Source organism: Zonotrichia albicollis, chromosome 8, assembly GCF_047830755.1.
Source record: "Zonotrichia albicollis isolate bZonAlb1 chromosome 8, bZonAlb1.hap1, whole genome shotgun sequence".
Taxonomy (NCBI): domain Eukaryota; kingdom Metazoa; phylum Chordata; class Aves; order Passeriformes; family Passerellidae; genus Zonotrichia; species Zonotrichia albicollis.
Genome location: NC_133826.1, coordinates 41,669,085 through 41,690,575, shown reverse-complemented (window position 1 = coordinate 41,690,575; position 21,491 = coordinate 41,669,085). Strand labels below are relative to the sequence as shown.

The 21,491-nt window shown below is 52.4% G+C and overlaps 2 protein-coding genes across 2 annotated transcripts; one reads left to right on the top strand and one right to left on the bottom strand.

Annotated features, from left to right (window-relative positions):
- Positions 1–10,200: 10,200 nt before the first annotated feature.
- Positions 10,201–10,971, bottom strand: LOC141729960 (uncharacterized). Its single transcript, XM_074546619.1, has one exon. The coding sequence runs from the start codon at positions 10,969–10,971 to the stop codon at positions 10,201–10,203; it is 771 nt and encodes a 256-aa protein (XP_074402720.1).
- Positions 10,972–19,440: 8,469 nt separating this feature from the next.
- On the top strand, positions 19,441–20,238 carry LOC141729959 (uncharacterized). Its single transcript, XM_074546618.1, has one exon. It carries the CDS (start codon positions 19,441–19,443, stop codon positions 20,236–20,238), a length of 798 nt encoding a protein of 265 aa, XP_074402719.1.
- The last annotated feature ends 1,253 nt before the right edge of the window (positions 20,239–21,491 follow it).

Sequence of the window (21,491 nt, the reverse complement as noted above, 5' to 3'; positions counted from 1 at the left end):
ACCCAAATGAGCAATGGATTCTTCCAGTGCTTTCACATCTGCCCCTCGAACCCTGTGATCCTTTGAGTTCAGGTTCTTTGTTATTCCTTCCACCAAACCAATTGTGGTGGTTTGACCCGGAAGAAGTGGGAATTCTGGGAGGCTGTGGTCAAACCAATGGATGCTTGGAGTTTGATATTGGCACCTGGTGTGACCAGTGCGGTTTGGACACACCTCCGAGAATACACAGGGGTTAAAAGCAGAGCTTCGGCCCTGGGAGGTTCTCTTGGGACGTCAAGGCGAAGAGGTCAGATCTCCCTCCCCTGTCCAGCCGCTGCTGCTGGGCGGGGGAGGGGCAGCCATTCGGTAGGCCCGGGGCCTGGACAGAGATGGGGGTGAGAAAGCCCTCGAGGATGGAAGGGTGGAGGAGCAGCCCCAAGAGACATCGGGCAGACATTTCCCCCCCCCAGGAGGGAGAGAGAGGGAGAGTCGGCGTCTGAATGTGATAGCAGCCGGCCCAGGAGGAGAAGGGGGGGGGAAGTGCTGGCTGGAGCAGCAGCAGTGTGCGTGGGAGTGCTGGAGTGCTGCGGGACAGGCAGAGACTGAAGTTTTAACCCCTTTCTTTCATGATTGGGGCCTTGCAAAAATGCTGATCCTCCTCAGAGCTGAATAAGAAGGGAAATAGGAGATGAGATGAGACAAGGACCTGGCCCGAAAGATGTGGAGATGATTGAGTGGAGAGAGATGATTGGAGTGGCCTTTTGGCTGGACTTTTCTTGTGGCCATGGACTCAGTTTGTTCCTGTGACACAGAGACTGCACTTGGGGGGGAAGCAGTGCCTCAGAACCAGGAGGGTTCATCGTGGGGACCCCTTGGCCCCAGGGGGTTGGAAAAATATGGGGGGGACAGATGTCCCAAAGCAGAGACTTGTGCCTTTTTGGAGTGAGACAAGGCATCCTTAAAAGACAGCCCTAGAAGCAGCTCTGGTCCATGCCCAGTGGTGAGAGCACTGAGCATGGAAGGAAGATGTCACAAGCGGCAAAAGGACTTTCCGGGCAGTGCCGAGTGACATTGGAAGCACACGAGGTTTCAGCGTGTTTCCAGGGGAAGCCTATGGAACAAGAAGGACTCCTCTCCTCTTCATGAACTGAAGTTTGAGTATACTAAAGTGTGGTGCCAGGCTGGGCAGTTGGTGATTTGGGAGAATGTATGTGATTGGGAAATTCTGGTGTTGGGGAGGAGGAAAGTATTTTTTGTAAGGTTTTCAATTTTTTTTTCCTTTTCCTTATAGTTTTTTCCTATTTTCCTGTAGTTTAGGTAATAAAGTGTTCTTTATGTTTAAGCTGGAGCCTGTTTTGCTTATTCCTGGTCACATCTCACAGCAGACCCCAGGGAGAGGGTGTTTTCATGTGGGCACCGGCTTTGTGCCAGGCTCTAACCATGACATCTTTTTCCCACCTAATCTCTTCAAATAACTTTTCATACAAGAACCAGATGGCCTGCATGTATCTTTCAATACATAGCCTACAATATCCCAATAGGCCTAAAAACCTTCTGACTTCGCTCTTAGTTTTTGGTGCGAGTGAGACTATCCCTGCAATTCTCTCAGGGTTCAGCCGCCAGCTCCCTTGACAAATCACAGATCCTGGGTATATTACTTCCTTTTCTACAAATTCGAGTTTCCCTTTTGATACCTGAAGTCCTTGGCCCCCCAGAAAATTTAACAACACTATGGTGGATCCCCAAATTTCTTTTTCTTCCTGTCCTGAGAAAAGCAAATAATTTACATATTGGATGAGCTTTAGCTCAGGTTTAATGGAGAAGAATTTTGTTACTTCTCCTAGGGCTTGACCAAACAGGTTTGGGGATGCAGAAAACCCTTGGGGTAACCCAGTCCACTGAAGCTCTTGCTTCCTTCCAGAATTGGGGTCCTCCCATTCAAAAGCAAAGATAACCCACTTTCCTCTGCCAGTGGGTATGCCCAAAAAGCATCTTTTAGGTCTATCATGCTAAACAACTGGGATGTTACTTAGGAATGTATAGGGATTAGGCATTACTGGGTACGGATTCACTGTTCTTTTGTTCACTTCTCTCAAATCTTGGACAAGCCTGTAAGTCCCATTTGACTTCTTCACTGGTAATATGGGTGTATTATGGGGGGACATACATGATTCTAAGGTGCTGTCCTCAAGTAGGTCCTGGATCAGCGGCTGTAATCCTCGTCTCCCCTCCAGGGAGAGTGGATATTGTCATAGCTGAACTGGATGGTTCTCATTAGTTATTTTTATTACTATAGGTTTCATGTTCAATTTAACTCAGTTTTTTGGTTTTGCCCAAATCATCTCTTCAATTTTCTCCTCATTTTCTTCCCTTCATTGGAGAAGCTTAAGTACCATTTTCCCTTTCTCTGGGAGCACTTCAGAGAATGTCAAAATGCACTTGTAAATCCTTTCCTAATAAATTTCACCCTGCTTCTGGAACTAATAGAACATCCCCAATTCGTATTTTATTTGTTCCTCCAAACTTTGTTTGCTTTATAACTTTTGAGGCTTTGAATCTTTCCCCTTGTTAATGTTTCAAAAGACAGGTGTCAGCTAATCAAGGCAGGAGCCACCCCTGAAATGGAAAATGTAAACCCCCCTCCCTCCAAATTGTTATAATTTTTTAAATTGAGGGGGCTCTCAGGCACAGATATGGGAGCAGGAAATAAAATTCTTTAATAGGGAAGAAAATTAAACAAATAAACAATGCAGTACATTAGAACAATATTGACAGAGTCACAACTCAACCTGACACCCTGTGGGTCAGGGTGTTGGTAGCAGTCCAAATAGAAATGTGGCTGCAGTCCTCCTGAAGTGTCAGGTGTGGTTCTGTTGGAGCAGGAGGTCCTGTAGAAAAGGATGTATTCCTCTGAAGATCCAGTGGGAGAAGAGACAGCTGCTGTTCCTCTGGGGAATCCAGTGGAGAAAGCTGTTCTGGTATTCCAGAATCTCCAGATTATATCTGGGTAGCAATCCTTGGCTCCACCCTCTGGGCGGAGCATCTCACAATGGGATGGTATAGTTCTTATCAGTCATGCAGTGAAATTCAATAGCCCATTATCAATAGATGTCCCCTCCCAAAGGAGGAGTGATTGTGATCAGTCAGAGAGAGAGATAAGGAAAATTGCCCACTTGACAAGACAACCCCCATACAGATGGTAATAGAATACATCTTGCCTTGCAATCTGGAACAACCCCAGAGCCATCAGCCCATCCCAGCTGGTTATGTGATGAGGCCTCCAAATCCCATCTTGGGAGATTTTTGGGTCCTCTCCAAAGTCTGTGAAAATGGAAAAATGTAGTCAAAGGCATTTTACTTGCAAATCTTGCAGTGACAGGCTCAATATCTCTAAATTGAATGAGGGTGGATTTACATTTGTTAGAAAGAGGAAATTTTTTACATTAATGAGAGTGGCACAAAATGGCAACCATTTTTCCAGAGAATTGGAAGCCCCATCACAGGAATTGTCCAAGAGCAGGAGATTTGTGCAACCTGACCCAAGGGAACCCTCTCATCCCCTTGGACAGAATTCCTGTTTTGTGGTTCTCTGATGTCCTGGGTGCCCCCACAACGCTTCTGGCCAGAATGTTGCTGAGGGCCCCAGGCTGCTGCAGGGGCAGTGACCTCACAGCCATCACCATGGCAGCCCTGTCCCCTGGGCCTGGCTCTGCCCTTTCCTCTGCCCCTGCCTTGGCTCTGCTGCCATGAAGAGTTTTGTCATTAATATCTTGTTGTGAAGGTGCTGGGGCCAATGGCTTCCCAATGGCTTCTGCTCCGGGAGCAGAAGTGGCTTTTCAGAGCCCAGCCAGAAATGAGCCCTGAGGCAGCAGCTCTGCAGTGGTGGCCACCAGGTCGGGCTGCCAAGGGAGACTCTGGCCATGGCCTGCAAGCAGCTGCTGCTGCCCAGGTGCCTTTGGTGCCTCAGGCTCTCCCTGGCCCAGCTCCCAGCACGGCACTCTGCCCTTGTGCCCGAGCCCTGCCCTGTGCTGGGGCTGGCCTGGGGCTTTTCCTGCAGCGGGACCTGTCCTGCTGATGGCACAGGAAAGGCAGTTCCTGCTGGAGCAGGAGGCTCTGCCTGCCATGGGCTCCAACAGCTCCAGGAAGGCCCTGTTGACTTCAAAATTGCTGCCTAGAGCACTATATTCTAATAATTGTCATAGCTCCTGATCTGTGGAGTAAATAACTGTGCTAGTGATCTTTCCATCTGATCATGATCAGAATAAGCCAGAAACATATTTATATAAATTAATCTGGTATTCTATCATGAATCCTACAGGACAAATTCTGTTAGTCGAATACCACCTGTTCAATCTTTTACACCTTTGACAAATTCTGGAGCTGGGATTGGATCCAGCCACTCCCAGTCTCCTCTCTTTGAAGAAATTTTAGAAGTCTAGGGGTCCTGCAAAGGTTTGAGGATACATGGAGGCTGTTGGGTGTCATTTCTCCACCTCATGTCTCAGCAGGAATTTCTCCAATAAAGAAATAAAGCTTTTGCCTGAAACTCCCTCTGTGCCCATGACAGGAACCCCTGTGAGTGTCTGGGACATCCTGGCTCTTTGGCAACCCGGGGACTCCTGGGATGTCACCGTTGAGCCCCAGTGAGTGCCTGTGACAGATCGGTGCCTTTGCAGCCCACGGTCCCCTGGGATGTCAACATGGAATGGCTGTGACTGCCTCGGACCACAGGGCTCTTTACCATCCCAGAAACACCTAGAAGGCCTCCATGGAGCCCCTGTCTCTTGCCTGTGACATTCCAGCTCTAGAACAGCCTGGAGACTCTTGGAAAGTCCCCATGGAACCCCCTCTGAGGGCCTGTGACAAATCTGATCCTTAGCAGGCAACCATTACCAGCCCCCTGTTGCTATGGTCAGTTTCCATGGCAACCATCACCAGCCTCCTGTTGCTATGCTCAGTCCTTTGGCAGCTCCATCGAGACCCCATGCCATGGGTGGTTGCCATGGACACCAGCTCAGGCCTGCAGCCACAGCCCATTGCCATGGCAACCATTGGCAGCCCCATCTCCAGGCTCATGGGATCCCAGAACCACAGAATTGGCTGAGCTGGGAGGGACCCATCAGGATCCTCCAGTCCAACTGCTGGCCCTGCACAGGACACCCCAACAATGCCAGCCTGGGCCTGGCAGCGCTGTCCAAACGCTGCTGGAGCTCAGAGAGCCCTGGAGCTGGGACCCTTCCCTGGGGAGCCTGGGCAGGGCCCCAGCAGCCTCTGGGCAAAAACCTTTTCCTGACATCCAACCTGAGCCTGCCCCGACTCAGCTGCAGCCGTTCCCTCCACTCCTGTCCCTGGGCAACAGAGGGAAGAGGTTCCCACAGCCCCAGCCAGGGACCCACTCCCAAGGCTGTTGCCATGGCCACCAGGGCTGGGACCAGCTGGGATGCTCGGTTTTCATGGGCCGGGGTTCAGGAATGGGATTCCCCAATTTCCTGCTCCTTCTAAAACCGTACTGCCCTCCTGCCTCCCATGAAAAGCACAAAAGTCAAAGATTCCGGGCTGAGAAATGAACAATTTACTGAGAACAGCAACGAGATAAGGAACAAACAAAAACAGAAACAATATTGATAACAGAAGGGACTGTTTACAGGAAAAACTACCACACAACTTTCTGGGTCTTCCTGGCCACAATTTCCCCTTCCTGGAAATTTCATCCTTCTCCTCAGGGAGAGAGAGAGTCCATTTCCTGCCCCTGGCAATGACCTGATGTGGGAGTGAATGTAATGACAGGACCATGGCCGGACCTTCATGTTTTTCTATCCCACATCATGTCATTGGCAGGGACAGGAAAAGGTAACGGTGTCCTGCCAGCATGGATCATGGGAACATGGATCATCAGGGCTCTTTCACAATGTGGATACTCCAATGATTGGAGTTGGGGCAGTGCACAAAATCCTCCTGCACTTGGGGCATTGGAGGCCTTCCCTTACCAGTGCTTCCATTGGTTACTGGTGAAGGCAGAGTTCTGGGTGAAGCTCTTCCCACACTGGTGACACTCGTAGGGCCTCTCCCCGGTGTGGATGCCTTGGTGAATGATGAGGGTGGACTTGTGCTTGAAGCCCTTCCCACACTCAGGGCAGTGTAAGGGCCTCTCCTCTGTGTGAATCTGCTGGTGCTTGAGGAGACTGGAGCTGGTCTGAAACCTCTTCTGTCACTGGGGACACTTGTAGGGCCTCTCCCCAGTGTGGATGCGTTGGTGCCTGATGAGTTCTGACCTGTAGCTGAAGCCCTTCCCACACTCCCCACACTCGTAGGCCCATTCCTCGGTGTGGATAATCTGGTGCTGGATCAGGATGCTCCTTTGCCTGAAGCTCTTCCCACACTCCAGGCACTTGTGGGGCTTCTCCCCATCATGAAGCTGCCCATGGACCACCAGCTCTGAGCTCTGTCTGAAGCTCTGTCCATCTTCCTGGCTCAGGGAGGGTCTTTCCTCCTCAGAGCACACTGGGCTGGGTTTGCAGCCCCTCTTCCTGTGGAATCTCTGGGGATTTTCCTCCCCGTTGGATTCCTGTGCTCTGGAGTCACTCATAACAGCCTCTTCCTACAGGTTCTTCCGCAGGGATTTTTCCTCCCTTGTCTCCATCCTCTGCTTCTTGTCTGGAGGAAAAAAGACAAGGAGAGGATGGGATTTGCCTCCGTGCCACAGGGAAGGGGAAGGAGATCCCCCCAGTGCATCCCCGGTAGGACGGCATTGGCACCTAGATTGTCCTGCAGCTGGGGGCCATGTTGGGCTGGGAGATGGAGCAGAGAGAGGGGGAAATGGGCACTGACTTCCTCCTCACCTGCCCGGGTGTCCTGGGGATCCTGCCTGTTCCTCACAGCCTCCTTTTCCATCTGGCAAATGTTTGGAAATGGGAAATCCTGATTTGGGAGAATAACAAGGGATGACCACATTGAGTTTTGTACTGGTTTGAAGGCAAACCTGGGAAAGGGTCTAAACCAAAATTGCAATTCTAAACCAAAATGAAGATCAAGGCAATGATACAGAAACACTGCCTTAAGCTGACAGAGTCAGGATATAACCTGACACCCTGTTGGTCAGGGTTGTGGCAGCCGTCCCAATAAATGGTGGCTGCAGTCCTGTGGGAGAGGTGAACGTAGTTCTGTCAGAGCAGTGATCCTGCAGAAAGGTCTGGTCTTCCTCTGAATGTCCAGTGGAGGTTATGGAGCTCTTATCCTCTGGGAACCCAGTAGGCAAGCTGCTCCTGCTGTAGCAAGGCTCAGCTTATATCCAGGTAGGAATGTCTGGATCCTCCCCCTGGGTGGAGCATCCCACAATGGGATGATGGAATTCTATCAGTCCTGCAGAGACACTCAATGGCCCATTAGCAGAAGATATCTCCCCTGGAGGGCGTTATCAGGGCTGAGTCATGGAAGAGATAAAGAACCCTGCCCCACCTGTTTACAGCAGTTGATGAAGATGGGGATTGAAAACATGCATTTGGTTACATCTTGCATTGCAGCCTGAAACAGTGGGGTAATCCCTGCTCAGGGGGTGTACACCACCCCCCTTACCCAAACCAGCTCAGCTGTAAAACCCCCACCCTGGGAAGGGCACACACACACAGGGGACAATGTCACACTTGGCCCCCTCCAGGGGAGGTCTCTGTCCCTTGTCACTCCCGTGCCATGCCCCGCTTTCTTCTTTCTTTTAACTCTCTCTACCTCACATTTACTGTTCAATAAAATCCACATTAGATTTGGTCTAATTAGCACCTTAATTGGGGCAGAGGCATCTCTCTAGTAAGTTTTTTAACCAGATTGAGACATTATTTTCGCGCTGTGATTTCAGGGCACTGTTCCCTGACCCCAAGTGCCTTTGACAACAGCACAGTTCCCTCCTCTGAGGAGGGTGTGGTTCTCTCTGGAAGAACTCTTGGAACTTGGACGGAGCTTCCTCTGAGTCACTTATGGAAGAACTGATGAGGAAAATGGCTGTTGTTGGTCTGGATTGTAAAGAAAATATTTTGTTGTCCTTCCTTGAAAAGTTTGTAAAAATCACTGGAGGAGAGGGAGCAAATTATACCGGCGAGATTCAAAAGGTTCGTTCACTCCAACATGAAAAACACAAGGCTGCTAAAAGTCCCAGAAGAAGCCCAGCTCAAGTAGCTAAATTCCCAAATAACTCCAACCAGGGGTCTCTGGGAGGATTTTTTGGAGAGTGTTCGGAGCCGGCAGATCCCGGACTCGAGCCCCGGATATCTCCGGGCTCCCCAAGAGGAGCTTTTTCGGGGGGAGAGGAGCCGCGATCGCCCCTCGGGAGGGTCCCGGGAGGGTCCATGTGGGGATGGCCCGGTACCGACGGGGCGGGACATTGGTTTTGGGGATCCCCGTGAGAGCCGGGGCTGTGGAACGGGGTACTCCCGGGGCGGGGAGAGGGGAAGGGGCGATACCGGAGCTGGGGGACTCCGGGCAGCCCGGAGATGAGGCGGGGACAGGACCCCCTGACCCTGACAGGGGTGTCCTGGGGTGACTTCATGATGCTCGTACCCTCATGGGTCTGTTTAGCCCAGAAATGAGTTCTGCACCTTTAAGGCTGGTTCTGAGAGCGAAGGGAGGAGGAAGAAGCTGCAGTTTGTTTTCAGAAACTGCACTCACTCCTCTACATTCCAGCTGCTGGATGGACAGACAGCAGGACAGAGCTCTCCTTTGCTTTCAGTCAGTTTTTAGGTCTCTGAGGCAGAAGTTCCCTGGACTTTGATTTTTCTTTTTCTTTGGAGCTGTTTAAACCTGCTCTGGACTGAAAAACCAGAATACCACCAGCAGCTCCCACCTGAGGCCCACTGGGATGAGCCTGGGCCCAGGCATTTCCAGCGCTGGACGGACTGATAAGAGACTGAAAATAGACTGATAAGAGACTGATAAGTCACTGATAAGGCACTGATAAGACACTGAGTGCCCTGAGCTACAACCAAAGATGGGACTTTCGGAGTTTGTCATCTATTTTGGAGCAGCAGGACGTTTTATTGCTTAATATTGTTCAATTTTTGTGCTGGTGAATGCTTTGCCTGTAAAATAAAGTTTTTTTAGACTTTTCTCCCCGGAAATATTTTCCCGGACTGGCTGAGGGTGGGGCTGCTGAATCGGCATTCTAGAGGAAACTCCTTTTGGAGGGTTTCAACCAAATTTGCCCTTAACCAGGACAGGGTGGTGGAAAGAAGGGGGAACCAACCTCAAGTTACTGGATTGAGGGGAGGCTGGAGAGGGGGACCTTGGGACCCCAGAACCTCCCAGAATCCAAAAGCAGGACCCTGGAGAGGAGGGATCTCTAGGACCCATGGGATCCCCACCAGCCCGGAGATGGGGGACCAACCATAACCCAAGAGGGATGAGACTGGAAATGGGAAACTCCTGGTGGCTTTTTTTGATTCACTCTTGATTCTTGGACATCTGGTGACTTCTAGAAATGGACGTGGGTTGGAGGAGTCAACAACCCAAGGCATTCACACCTTGATTTTCTCCAAAAAAGGATTTTCCCCAAACCTTCCCACCAGGACATCCTCCCTGCCCCGCTCTGGGTGAGCTCAGTCCCAAACCTGACCCTGATCCTGGTCTCAGTCTCACTCCACATTTAGACACACTCACAGTTCTGTATTTTATCTCATCCCAGTCCCATACTCATCTATCCCAACCCCAGCCCTAAAGTTAATCCCATGTCTAGCCTTAACCTCAATCCCAGCTCTAATCCAAATCTCAGCCCCAACTCCAACGCAGCCCCAATTCCAGCCGCTTCCTAAATCCTCAGCCCCAAACCAAATCCCAGGTTCAGCCCTTCTGGGGGTTTGGGGGTGTCTCTGTCCCTCTGACCCCGATGATGTTTGGGTGGGGTCACAGCAGGGCTGAGAGGGACAGAGACCCACCTGGCCTCCCCCCACTTGGAAAGGACACCCTTCTTCTCAGGGAGAGAGAGAGTCCCTTTCCTGCCCCTGGCAATAACCTGAGGTGAGAGTGAATGTAATGACAGGGCCATGGAAAGACCCTCATGTTCTTCAGGTCTATACCATGTCATTGACAGGGGAAGGTATTGGGGCAGTTGTCTTCCCAGCATGGATCATAGGGAACATGGATCACCCGCACTCTTCCCAACGTTAGACCTCCATTTGGGATGAAGCTGGACCAGTTCACAAAGCTCCTCCTGCAGCTGGAGCACTCGCAGGGCTTCCCTTACTGGCACCTCCGTTGGTGTTTTGTCATGTTAGAGCTATCGGTGAAGCTCTTCCCACACTGGGGACACTCATAGGGCCTCTCCCCAGTGTGGATGCGTTGGTGGGTGATGAGGTGGGAGTTGTGCTTGAAGCCCTTCCCACACTCAGGGCAGCGGAAGGGCCTCTCATCCGTGTGAATCCACTCATGCAGGAGGAGATTGGAGCTGCTCTGAAACCTCTTCCCACAGGTTGGGCACTTGTAGGGCCTCTCCCCAGTGTGGATGCGCTGGTGCCTGATGAGGTTGGAGTTTTGCTTGAAGCCCTTCCCACACTCAGGGCAGCGGAAGGGCCTCTCCTCTGTGAGAAACTGCTGGTGCTGGAGGAGATTGGAGCTGGTCCGAAACCTCTTCTGACACTGGGGACACTCGTAGGGCCTCTCCCCAGTGTGGATGCGTTGGTGCCTGATGAGTTCTGACCTGCAGCTGCAGCCCTTCCCACACTCCCCACATTCGTAGGGCCATTCCCCAGTGTGGATGCGTTGGTGGCGGATCAGGGTGCTGCTCTGTCTGAAGTTCTTCCCACACTGCAAGCACTTGTAGCGCTTCTCTCCATCATGAAGCTGCTCATGGACCACCAGCTCTGAGCTCTGGATGAATCTCTGTCCACCTTCCTGGCTCAGGGTGGGTCTTTCCTCCTCAGAGCACCCCAGACTGGGTTTGGAGCCCCTCTTCCTATGGAATCTGTGGGGATTTTCCTCCCTGTTGGATTCCTGTGACCTGGAGTCACTCATAACGGCCTCTTCCTTGAGGTTCTGCTGTGGGGATTTGTCCTCCCTGGTCCCAATCCTCAGCTTCTTCTCTGGGGGAGGAAAGACAAGGAAAGGATGGGATTTGCCTCCGTGCCACAGGGAAGGGGAAGGAGATCCCCCCAGTGAATCCCCGGTAGGATGGTGTTGGCAGCAGGGTTGTCCTGCAGCCGGGGGCTGTGCTGGGCTGGGAGACGGAGCAGAACAGAGGGGGAAAGGGGCACTGACTTCCTCCTCACCTGCCTGGGTGTCCTGGGGCATCTTCCTCTTCCTCGCAGTCTCTCCCTCCATCTGGCTAAGTTTTAGGAACGGGAAATTCTGTTTTGGGAGGAAAACAAGAAATGAGCACACTAAATTTTGCACCGGATTGAAGGCAAAAGAGGGGAGAGTCTAAGTCAGAATTCCAATTCAAAAACAAAATTAGGATCAGGGCAATGATACAGAAACACTGCCTTAAACTCACATAGTCAGGATATAACCTGACACCCTGTTGGTCAGGGTGGTGGCAGCCGTCCCATTAAATGGTGGCTGCAGTCCTGTTGGAGTGATGAACGTGATTCTGTCAAAGCTGTGATCCTGTAGAAGGGTCTGGTCTTCCTCTGAAGGTCCAGTGGAGGTTATGGAGCTCTGGTCCTCTGGGAATCCAGTAGGCAAGCTGCTCCTGGTTGTAGCAAGGCTCAGCTTATATCCAGGTAGGAATGCTTGGTTCCTCCCCCTGGGCGGAGCATCCCACAATGGGATGATGGAATTTTATCAGTCCTGCAGTGACACTCAATGGCCCATTCACAGAAGATATCTCCCCTGGAGGGCGTTATCAGGGCTGAGTCATGGAAGAGGTAAAGAACACTGCCCCACCTGTTTATAGCAGTTGCTGAAGTTTGGGATTGAAAACATGCATTTGGTTACATCTTGCATGGCAGCCTGAAACAGTGGGGTAATCCCTGCTCAGGGGGTGTACACCACCTCCCTTACCCAAACTGGCTCAGGTGTAAAACCCCCACCCCAGGAAGGCCATACACACAGGGAACAATGTCACACTTGCCCTGCTCCAGGGGAGGTCTCTGTCCCTCTCACTCCCTTACTCTCCCCCCTTTTCTCTTTCTTTCCATCTCTCTCTCTACCTCACATTTACTGTTCAATAAAATCCACCTTGGATTTGGTCTTTTTAGCATCTTAATTGAGGCAGAGGAATCTCTCCAACAATTTTCTTAACCAGATTGCGACATTATTTTTCCATAGTGGGTTCAGGGCACTGTTGTCTGACCCCAAGTGCCTTTGACAACAGGATGGTTCCCTCCAAGGAGGAGGTTGTGGTTGTTTCTGGAGGAACTCTTGGAAACTTGGACACAGCTTCCTCTGAACAACTTATGGGAGAACTGATGAGGAAATTGGCTGTTGTAGGTGGCCAGTGAAAAAGAAAATATTTTGTTGTCCTTCCTTGAAAAGTTTGTTAAAATCACTGGAGGAAAGGGAGGAAATGATGCCAGTGAGACTGACAAGGTTCATTCACCCCATGGTGAGGAACACAAGGCTGCTATAAATCCCACAAAAAGCCCAGCTCAAGTAGCTAAATTCGCAAATAACTCTGGAATTCACAGGCTTGCGTTCTTTGCCAAATGTGAGAATCATTATTCCTCTACATCCCTGTCACCATTGTGATAGCTACACAGAGTTTCCCCTTCCTTTTAATAATCTGTATTGGGCCTAATTTCCGCTTTTCTTTTATTGGAACCTGCCAGCAGCTGAGCTGGAGCTGTGCAGGAACCAATGAAACGTAGAATTGCCACAGAATTTCTTCTATTGTCAGTTAATTCCTGTTTGGGATTTGTTTGCATTTCCATCACATGTGACTCTCGGGAAAATCAAATATTCATCAAAGTATTTTATGTAGGATTAAGTTTGATTTCTGCCTAGTTTATTTTGTCCAGTGCCCTGGGGATGCTCAAGGAGTCTCTGTGCCTCGCACCCTGGAGGACGCTCAGGAGGAATTTGTTGCGATTGTCCCTGTCCCTGTCACCCCAGGGCATTCCCCAGGGGGTCTCCATCATTCTCACCCCAGGGAATGCCTGGGGGGTCTCCCTCCCCCTCACCCCTGTGCCAGGGGGTGCCCAGGGCTCTCTGTCCCTCTCAGCCCAGGAGGTGCTCGGGGCAGTCTCTGTCCCTCTCAGCCCAGGGCATGCTCAGGGGTCTCTGTCCCTCTCACCCTGGGGGATGCTCGGGGGGTCTCCATCCCTCTGGCCTCAGGCAATGCCTGTGAAGGGCTGGAGACCAGGGGCTCTGTGTCCCTCTCACCGCTGAGGGTGCTCGGGGCTGGGGGGGCTCTCTGACCTTCTCACACCTGCGGAGGCCGGGGGGGTCTCTGTCCCTCTCAGCCCTGCTGTGACCCCACCCAAACATCATCGGGGTCAGAGGGACAGAGACACCCCCAAACCCCCAGAAGGGCTGAACCTGGGATTTGGTTTGGGGCTGAGGATTTAGGAAAGGGCTGGAATTGGGGCTGGGCTTGGAGTTGGGGCTGAGATTTGGATTAGAGCTGGGATTGAGGTTAAGGCGAGACATGGGATTGGCTTTTGGGCTGCTGTTGGGATTCTGTCTGGGGCTAGACGAGTCAGGCACTGAGATAAGAATAGTGAAAACAGAACTGTGAGTGTGTCTAAACATGGAGTGAGACTGAGACCAGGGTCAGGGTCAGGTTTGGGACTGAGCTCACCCAGAGCGGGACAGAGGTGATGTCACTGCAGGATGTCCCTGGCATCATCCCAGCCCTCCTCAGGCACCTCCAAACATGGGGGCAGCTGGGTGCTCCAAGATCCAGGTGCTCCCACACTGCCCCTCCATACCAGGCGAGCATTCCCTGAGGGCAGCCCTGACTGTGACCTTTGGGGCTCTGGAATCAGCCCTCATATCCCTGCAGTGGGAGCAGCTGCAGACAGGACGAGAGATTTCCACCCTCTTTCTGGAGGAAGGGTGACCCCTGGCTGCCCTTTTCTTCTGGTGCCTCCTCCTCTCCTCAGCTGAGGATGTCAAACTCCCCAGGAGCAGGAAAATCCCCATTCCCTCTTTCCTTGTGGCTGCAGCCTGGAACATCCACCCAGAGTTAAGGACTTTTTGACAGCCCTGCTGAATGACACTGGGATGAGATTTGTGAGAAGGGGAAGAAATTGTATTTTGATAGTAACTAAAATATGCAAAATTATTCCTTTCTGTTATATTGCTTTTCAGTCAGTTCTGGTCTGTTTTCAGAGTGCCACCTTCTCAGCTGATTGTGTTTGTGCCCTCCTTTCTCTCCTGCCTCTCTTCCCCTGCTCTGTTTCTCTCTCAGGGTCTCCCTTGACCCAGGGCAGCTCACACCAAAGACCGTGCCCGGATTTAATTCCCAATTCAGGAGCTACAGCAGCCATGGGTGAAGTTAGGAAGGCTGGCAGTGAAATGCCACTGTAAGATCTTGCTCCACTTGGCTTTTGGCTCCTTCTTGACAGCTTTGCCCTCAAGGGCAGGAACATCTTTTAATAGCTGAGAACTGGAATTCCAGACCCTGGCACTGTCTGCCGTGGATCCGAGAGGGGCATTCCCGAGGCTCCCAGGGTGCTGCTCCTGCCGTGCCTCCCAAGGAGCTTCTCTCCCAAGGGGAGAAGATCCAGCAGCTCTGTGGGCTCCCAGAGCACACAGCAAAGGTGGCTTTGATGGACATTTTCCAGCACCTTCCCCTCTGGAAGCAGAGGGAGGGAGGAAATAGAAGCGAGTCCTGGAAGGACTGGGGTGGGAAGGGACCCTGCCCATGGATTACGACCCCGCGAGGGAGAGACGCCTCTTCCCCAGTGATGGAGCGAATGAGGGCGTGGGAACGCAACCGACGATTATTGAACGTGGACTGAACGGAACAAGAAATAGGGAGGAGAAAGGGAGAGAAAGAAATCGGGAAGAGGACTCACAGAACAGAAAGAAACTGGAAAAGGCTCCCGCCTGGACTCCGCAGCTCCCAGGGACACCGGCAGGGCGAAGCGCCTTTTACAATTCCAGCCAATCAGAAGAGGCGCTAACCAATTTCCAGCCAACCAGATCTTTTCCCGCTAATGACTCACCGGTTGCCAGGCGGGTCCGCAGAGCCCGGCGGCCCCGGAGCGGAATTTGGGGTTCGGGCCGGGGGACGGATCCGCCCCGGGGGGGTCCCCGAGCCCCCTGCCCAGCCCTGGGGCCGATCGGGGGCTCCCCCACCCAGCAGCCGGTGCTGCGGGGCCGCGGGGCAGAGCGGTGGGAAAGGGGGGTCCGGGCTGGGAGCGGAGGAAGTGCGGGAGGAAGAGGAGGAGCAGGAGCGGGAGCGGGAGAATCGCGCTCGCAGCGCCCGCACGCTGAGCCTGCAGCACCCCCTGCCCCGGGAGCATCGCCCCCAGCCCCGAGCCGCAGGGGAGGGCGGAGGCCGAGCTCGCCCCGGCTCCAGCCAGGGGTCTCCGGGAGGATATTTTGGAGAGTGTTCGGAGCCGGCAGATCCCGGACTCGAGCCCCGGATATCTCCGAGCCCTCCAAGAGGAGCTTTTTCGGGGGAAGAGGCGCCGCGATCGCCCCTCGGGAGGGTCCCGGGGGGTCCACGTGGGGATGGCCCGGTACCGACGGGGCGGGACATTGGTTTTGGGGATCCCTGTGAGAGCCGGGGCTGTGGAACGGGGGACCCCCGGGGCGGGGAGAGGGGAAGGGGCGATACCGGAGCTGGGGGACCCCCGGCAGCCCGGAGATGAGGCGGGGACGGGACCCTCTGACCCTGACAGGGGTGTCCTGGGGTGACTAAATGATGCTTGTACCCCCATCAGTCTGTTTAGCCCAGAAATGATTTCTGCACATTTAAGGCTGGTTCTGAGAGCGAAGCAAAGGAGGAAGAAGCTGCAGTTTGTTTTCAGAAACTGCACTCACTTCTCCACATTCCGGCTCCTGGATGGACAGAAAGCAGGACAGAGCTCTCCTTTGCTTTTAAACAGTTTTTAGGTCTCTGAGGCAGAGAAGCTCCCTGGACATTGATTTTTCTTTTTCTTTGGAGCTGTTTAAACCTGCTCTGGACTGAACAACCAGAATACCACCAGCAGCTCCCACCTGAGGCCCACTGGGATGAGCCTGGGCCCAGGCATTTCCAGCGCTGGACGGACTGATAAGAGACTGAAAATAGACTGATAAGAGACTGATAAGCCACTGATAAGGCACTGATAAGACGCTGAGTGCCCTGAGCTACAACCAAAGAAGGGACTTTCGGAGTTTGTCATCTATTTTGGAGCAGCAGGACGTTTTATTGCTTAATATTGTTCAAATTTTGTGCTGGTGAATGATTTGCCCGTAAAATAAAGTTTTTTTAGACTTTTCTCCCCGGAAATATTTTCCCAAATTGGCTGGGGGTGGGGCTGCTGAATCGGCATTCTAGAGGAAACTCCTTTTGGAGGGTTTCAACCAAATTTGCCCTTAACCAGGACAGGGTGGTGGAAAGAAGGGGGAACCAACCTCAAGTTACTGGATTGAGGGGAGGCTGGAGAGGGGGACCTTGGGACCCAGAACCTCCCAGAATCCAAAAGCAGGACCCTGGAGAGGAGGGATCCCCAGGACACATGGGATCCCCACCATCCCTGAGATGGGGCACCAACCATAACCCAAGAGGGATGAGACTGGAAATAGAAAACTCCTGGTGGCTTTTTTTTATTCACTCTTGATTTTTGGACATCAGGTGACTTCTAGAAATGGACATGGGTTGGAGGAGTCCGCAACCCAAGGCATTCACATCTTGTTTTTCTCCAAACCAGGATTTTTCCCAAACCTTCCCACCGTGACATCCCCCCTGTCACACTCTGGGTGAGCTCAATCCCAAACCCGACCCCAATCCTGGTCTCAGTCTCACTCCATGTTTAGACACACTCACAGCTCTGTATTTAATCTCATCCCAGTCCCAAACTCATCTATCCCAACCCCAGCCCTAAAGCCAATCCCATGTCTAGCCCTAACCCCAATCCCAGCTCTAATTCAAATCTCAGCCCCAACTCCAACGCAGCCCCAATTCCAGCCCTTTCCTAAATCCTCAGCCCCAAACCAAATCCCAGGTTCAGCCCTTCTGGGGGTTTGGGGGTGTCTCTGTCCCTCTGACCCCGATGATGTTGGGTGGGGTCACAGCAGGGCTGAGAGGGACAGAGACTGCCCCGAGCACCCCCTGGCACAGGGATGAGAGGGAGGGAGAACCCCCAGGCATTTCCTGGGTGAAAATGATGGAGACCCCCTGGGGAATGGCCTGGGGTGACAGGGACAGGGACACCCCTGGGGAATGCCCTGGGGTGACAGGGACAGGGACACCCCTGGGAAATGCCTTGGGGTAACAGGGACAGGGACAACCCCTGGGGAACAGCCTGGGGTGACAGGGACGGGAAAACCCCCCCCAAACCCCTCCCAAGCATCCCCCAGTGCGAGAGGCACAGGGACCCCTTAAGCATCCTCTTTGCACTGGACAAAATAAACTTGATAGAAATCAAACTTGACTCTGCAAAATCACTTTGAAGAATATATGCTCTTCCCACAAGTAACTTGGGATGAAAGCGCAAACAAATCTCAAATATGAATAAACCGACATTCCAAGCAGTGATGTGGCAATTCCAATATTCATTGCTTCCTGCACAGCTCCAGCTCAGCTGCTGGCCAGTTCCAATAACAGGAAAGTGGAAATTTGGCCCAATACAGATTATTAAAAGGAATGGAAAGCCCTGTGTAGCACTCACAAAGGTGACAGGGATAAAGCGAAAAATGATTCTCATATTTGGTAAAGCCCCCAAGCCTGGGAATTCAGGACTTATTTGGAAATTTATCTACTTGAGCTGGGCTTCTTGTGGGACTTTTAGCCGCCTTGTGTTCCTCACCGTGGGGTGAATGAACCTTGTCAGTCTCGCTGGTAACATTTGCTCCCTCTCCTCCAGTGATTTTAACAATTTTATACGGAAACACAACAAATTATTTTCTTTACACTGGCCACCCATAAAAGCCATTTTCCTCATCATTTCTCCCATAAGTTCCCCAGGAGGAAGGAGCGACTGTGTCCAAGTTTCCAAGAGTTCTTCCAGCAAGAACCACAACCTCGTCAGTGGAGGGAACCATGCTGTTGTCAAAGGCACTTGGGGTCAGAGAACAGTGCCCTGAACTCACTGCGCCAAAATAATATGGCAATATGGTTAGGAAAATTGTCAGAGAGATGCCTCTGCCCCAATTAAGGTGCTAACGCGAGCAAATCCAAAATGGATTTTATTGAACAGTAAATCTGAGGTAGAGAGAGAGATGGAAAGAAAGAGAAAAGATGAGTGACAGGGACAGAGACCTCCCCTGGAGCAGAGCAAGTGTGACATTGTCCCTGTGTGTGTGGCATTCCCAGGGTGGGGGTTTTACACCTGAGCCAGTTTGGGTAAGGGGGGTGGTGTTCACCCCCTGAGCAGGGATTACCCCACTGTTCCAGGTTGGTATGCAAGATGTAACCAAATGCATGTTTTCAATCCCAAACTTCAGCAACTGCTATAAACAGGTGGGGCAGTGTTCTTTATCTCTTCTTTGACTCAGCCCTGATAACGCCCTCCAGGGGAGATATCTTCTGCTAATGGGCCATTGAGTGTCACTGCAGGACTGATAAAATTCCATCATCCCATTGTGGGATGCTCCGCCCAGGGGGAGGATCCAAGCATTCCTGCCTGGATATAAGCTGAGCCTTGCAACACCAGGAGCAGCTTGCCTACTGGATTAACAGAGGACAAGAGCTCCATAACCATCACTGGACCTTCAGAGGAAGACCAGACCCTTCTACAGGATCACTGCTTTGACAGAATCACGTTGATCACTCCAACAGGACTACAGCCACCTTTTATTGGGATTGCAGCCACCACCCTGACCAACAGGGTGTCAGGTTATATCCTGACTCTGTCAGTTTAAGGCAGGGTTTCTGTATCATTGCCTTGATCTTAATTTTGTTATTTAATTGCAATTCTGGTTTAGATGTTCCCCATGTTTGCATTTAAACCAGTACAAATCTCAATGTGCTCATCCCTTGTTATTCTGCCAAAACAGGATTTTCCATCCCCAAACCATTGCCAGATGGAAAAGGAGGCTGTGAGGAAGAGGATGGATCCCCAGGACACCCAGGCAGGTGAGGAGGAAGTCAGTGCCTATTTCCCCGTCTTTCCTGCTCTGTCTCCCAGCCCAGCACAGCCCCCAGCTGCAGGACAACCCCGCTGCCAACACCATCCTATCGGGGATGCACTGGTGGGATCTCCTTCCCCTTTCCTGTGGCATGGAGGCAAATCCCATCCTTTCCTTGTCCTTCCTTCCCCAGGGAAAGAACTGAGGGTGGAGATCAGGGAGAAAAAATCTGCATGGCAGAACCTTGTGAAAGAGGCCGTTTTGAGTGAATCTAGTGCACAGGAATCCAACAGGGAAGAAAAACCTCAGACATCCCACATGAGGAGGGGCTCCAAACCCAGCTCAGGGTGCACTGAGGAGGAAAGACTCACCCTGAGCCAGGACGGTGGGCAGGCCTTCAGCCAGAGTTCTGCGCTGGTGGCCCATGAGCAGCTTCCTGATTGGGAGAAGCCCCACAAGTGCTTGCAGTGTGGGAAGAGCTTCAGGCAGAGCAGCACCCTGATCAGCCACCAACGCATCCATACTGGGAAATGGCCCTACAAATGTGGGGAATGTGGGAAGGGCTTCAGCTACAGGTCAGAACTCACCAGGCACCAACGCATCCACACTGGGGAGAGGCCCTACCAGTGCCCCACTTGTGGGAAGAAATTTTTGACCAGCTCCAATCTCCGTCTGCATGAGCAGATTCACACAGAGGAGAGGCCCTTCCGCTGCCCTGAATGCGGGATGGGCTTCAAGCAAAAGTCCGCCCTCATCACCCACCAACGCATCCACACTGGGGAATGGCCCTACGAGTGTGGGGAATGTGGGAAGGGCTTCAGCTGCCACTCCACCCTCGTCAGGCACCAACGCATCCACACTGGGGAGAGGCCCTACCAGTGCCCCATATGTAGGAAGAGGTTTCAGACCAGCTCAAATCTCCGTCTGCATGAGCGGATTCACACAGTGGAGAGGCTCTTTCGCTGCCCTGAATGCGGGATGGGCTTCAAGAAAAAGTCCCAATTCATCACCCACCGGCGCATCCACACTGGGGAGAGGCCCTATGAGTATCCCCAGTGTGGGAAGAGCTTCACCCAGAGCTCTGCCTTGACCCAACACCAACAGAGGCACCGGTAAGGGAAGCCCTGCAAATGCCACTAATGCAGGAACAGGTTCATGCACCACTCCAGCTTCATCCCCCATTGGAGGGCCCACATTGGGAAGAGCCATGGGGATCCATTTTCCCTGTGATCCATCTGGGAAGATACCTGTCCCTTTTCCTGCCCTTGCCAAAGACATGATGTGGGATGGAAGAACATGAGGTTCTGGCCATGGCCGTGTCATTACATTTACTCCCACCTCAGGTCATTGCCAGGGGCAGGACAGGGACTCTCTCTCTCTCCCTCTGAGGAGAAGGGTGTCCTTTCCAGGCAGGGGAAATGCATGGCCAGGAAGACCCTGTTGTTGATGTATTAGTTTTCCCTGTAAACAGTTTTTCTTATCCCTTCTGTTATCAATATTATTTCTGTTTTCGTTTCTTCCTTATCTCATTGCTGTTCCCAATAAATTGTTCTTATCCCAGCCCAGGATTTTTGCCTTTTGTGCTTTCCATGGGAGGCCGGAGGGCAGTGGGGGCAGCGCGGTTTTAGAAGGAGCAGGAAATTGGGGAATCCCATTCCTGAACCCCAGCCCGTGGAAACCGAGCATCCCAGCTGGTCCCAGCCCTGGTGGCCATGGCAACAGCCTTGGGAGTGGGTCCCTGGCTGGGGCTGTGGGAACCTCTTCCCTCTGGTGCCCAGGGAGAGGAGTGGAGGGAACGGCTGCAGCTGAGTCGGGGCAGGCTCAGGTTGGATGTCAGGAAAAGGTTTTTGCCCAGAGGCTGCTGGGGCCCTGCCCAGGCTCCCCAGGGAAGGGTCCCAGCTCCAGAGCTCTCTGAGCTTCAGCAGTGTTTGGACAGCGCTGCCAGGCCCAGGCTGGCATTGTTGGGGTGTCCTGTGCAGGGCCAGCAGTTGGACTGGAGGATCCTGATGGATCCCTCCCAGCTCAGTCAATTCTGTGATTCTGGGATCCCATGAGCCTGGGGATGGGGCTGCCAGTGATTGCCTTGGCAACGGGCTGTGGCTGCAGGCCTGAGCTGGTGTCCATGGCAACCACCCCTGGCATGGGGTCTCCATGGAGCTGCCAAGGGACAGAGCATAGCAACAGGGAACTGGGGATGGTTGCTATGGAAACTGACCATATCAACAGGGTCCTGATAATGGTTGCCGTGGAAACTGAACAGAAAAACAGTAGGCTGGTGATGGTTGCCATGGAAACTGACCATAGCAACAGGGGGCTGGTGATTGTTGCCATGGAAATTGAACAGAACAACAGGAGGCTGGTGATGGTTG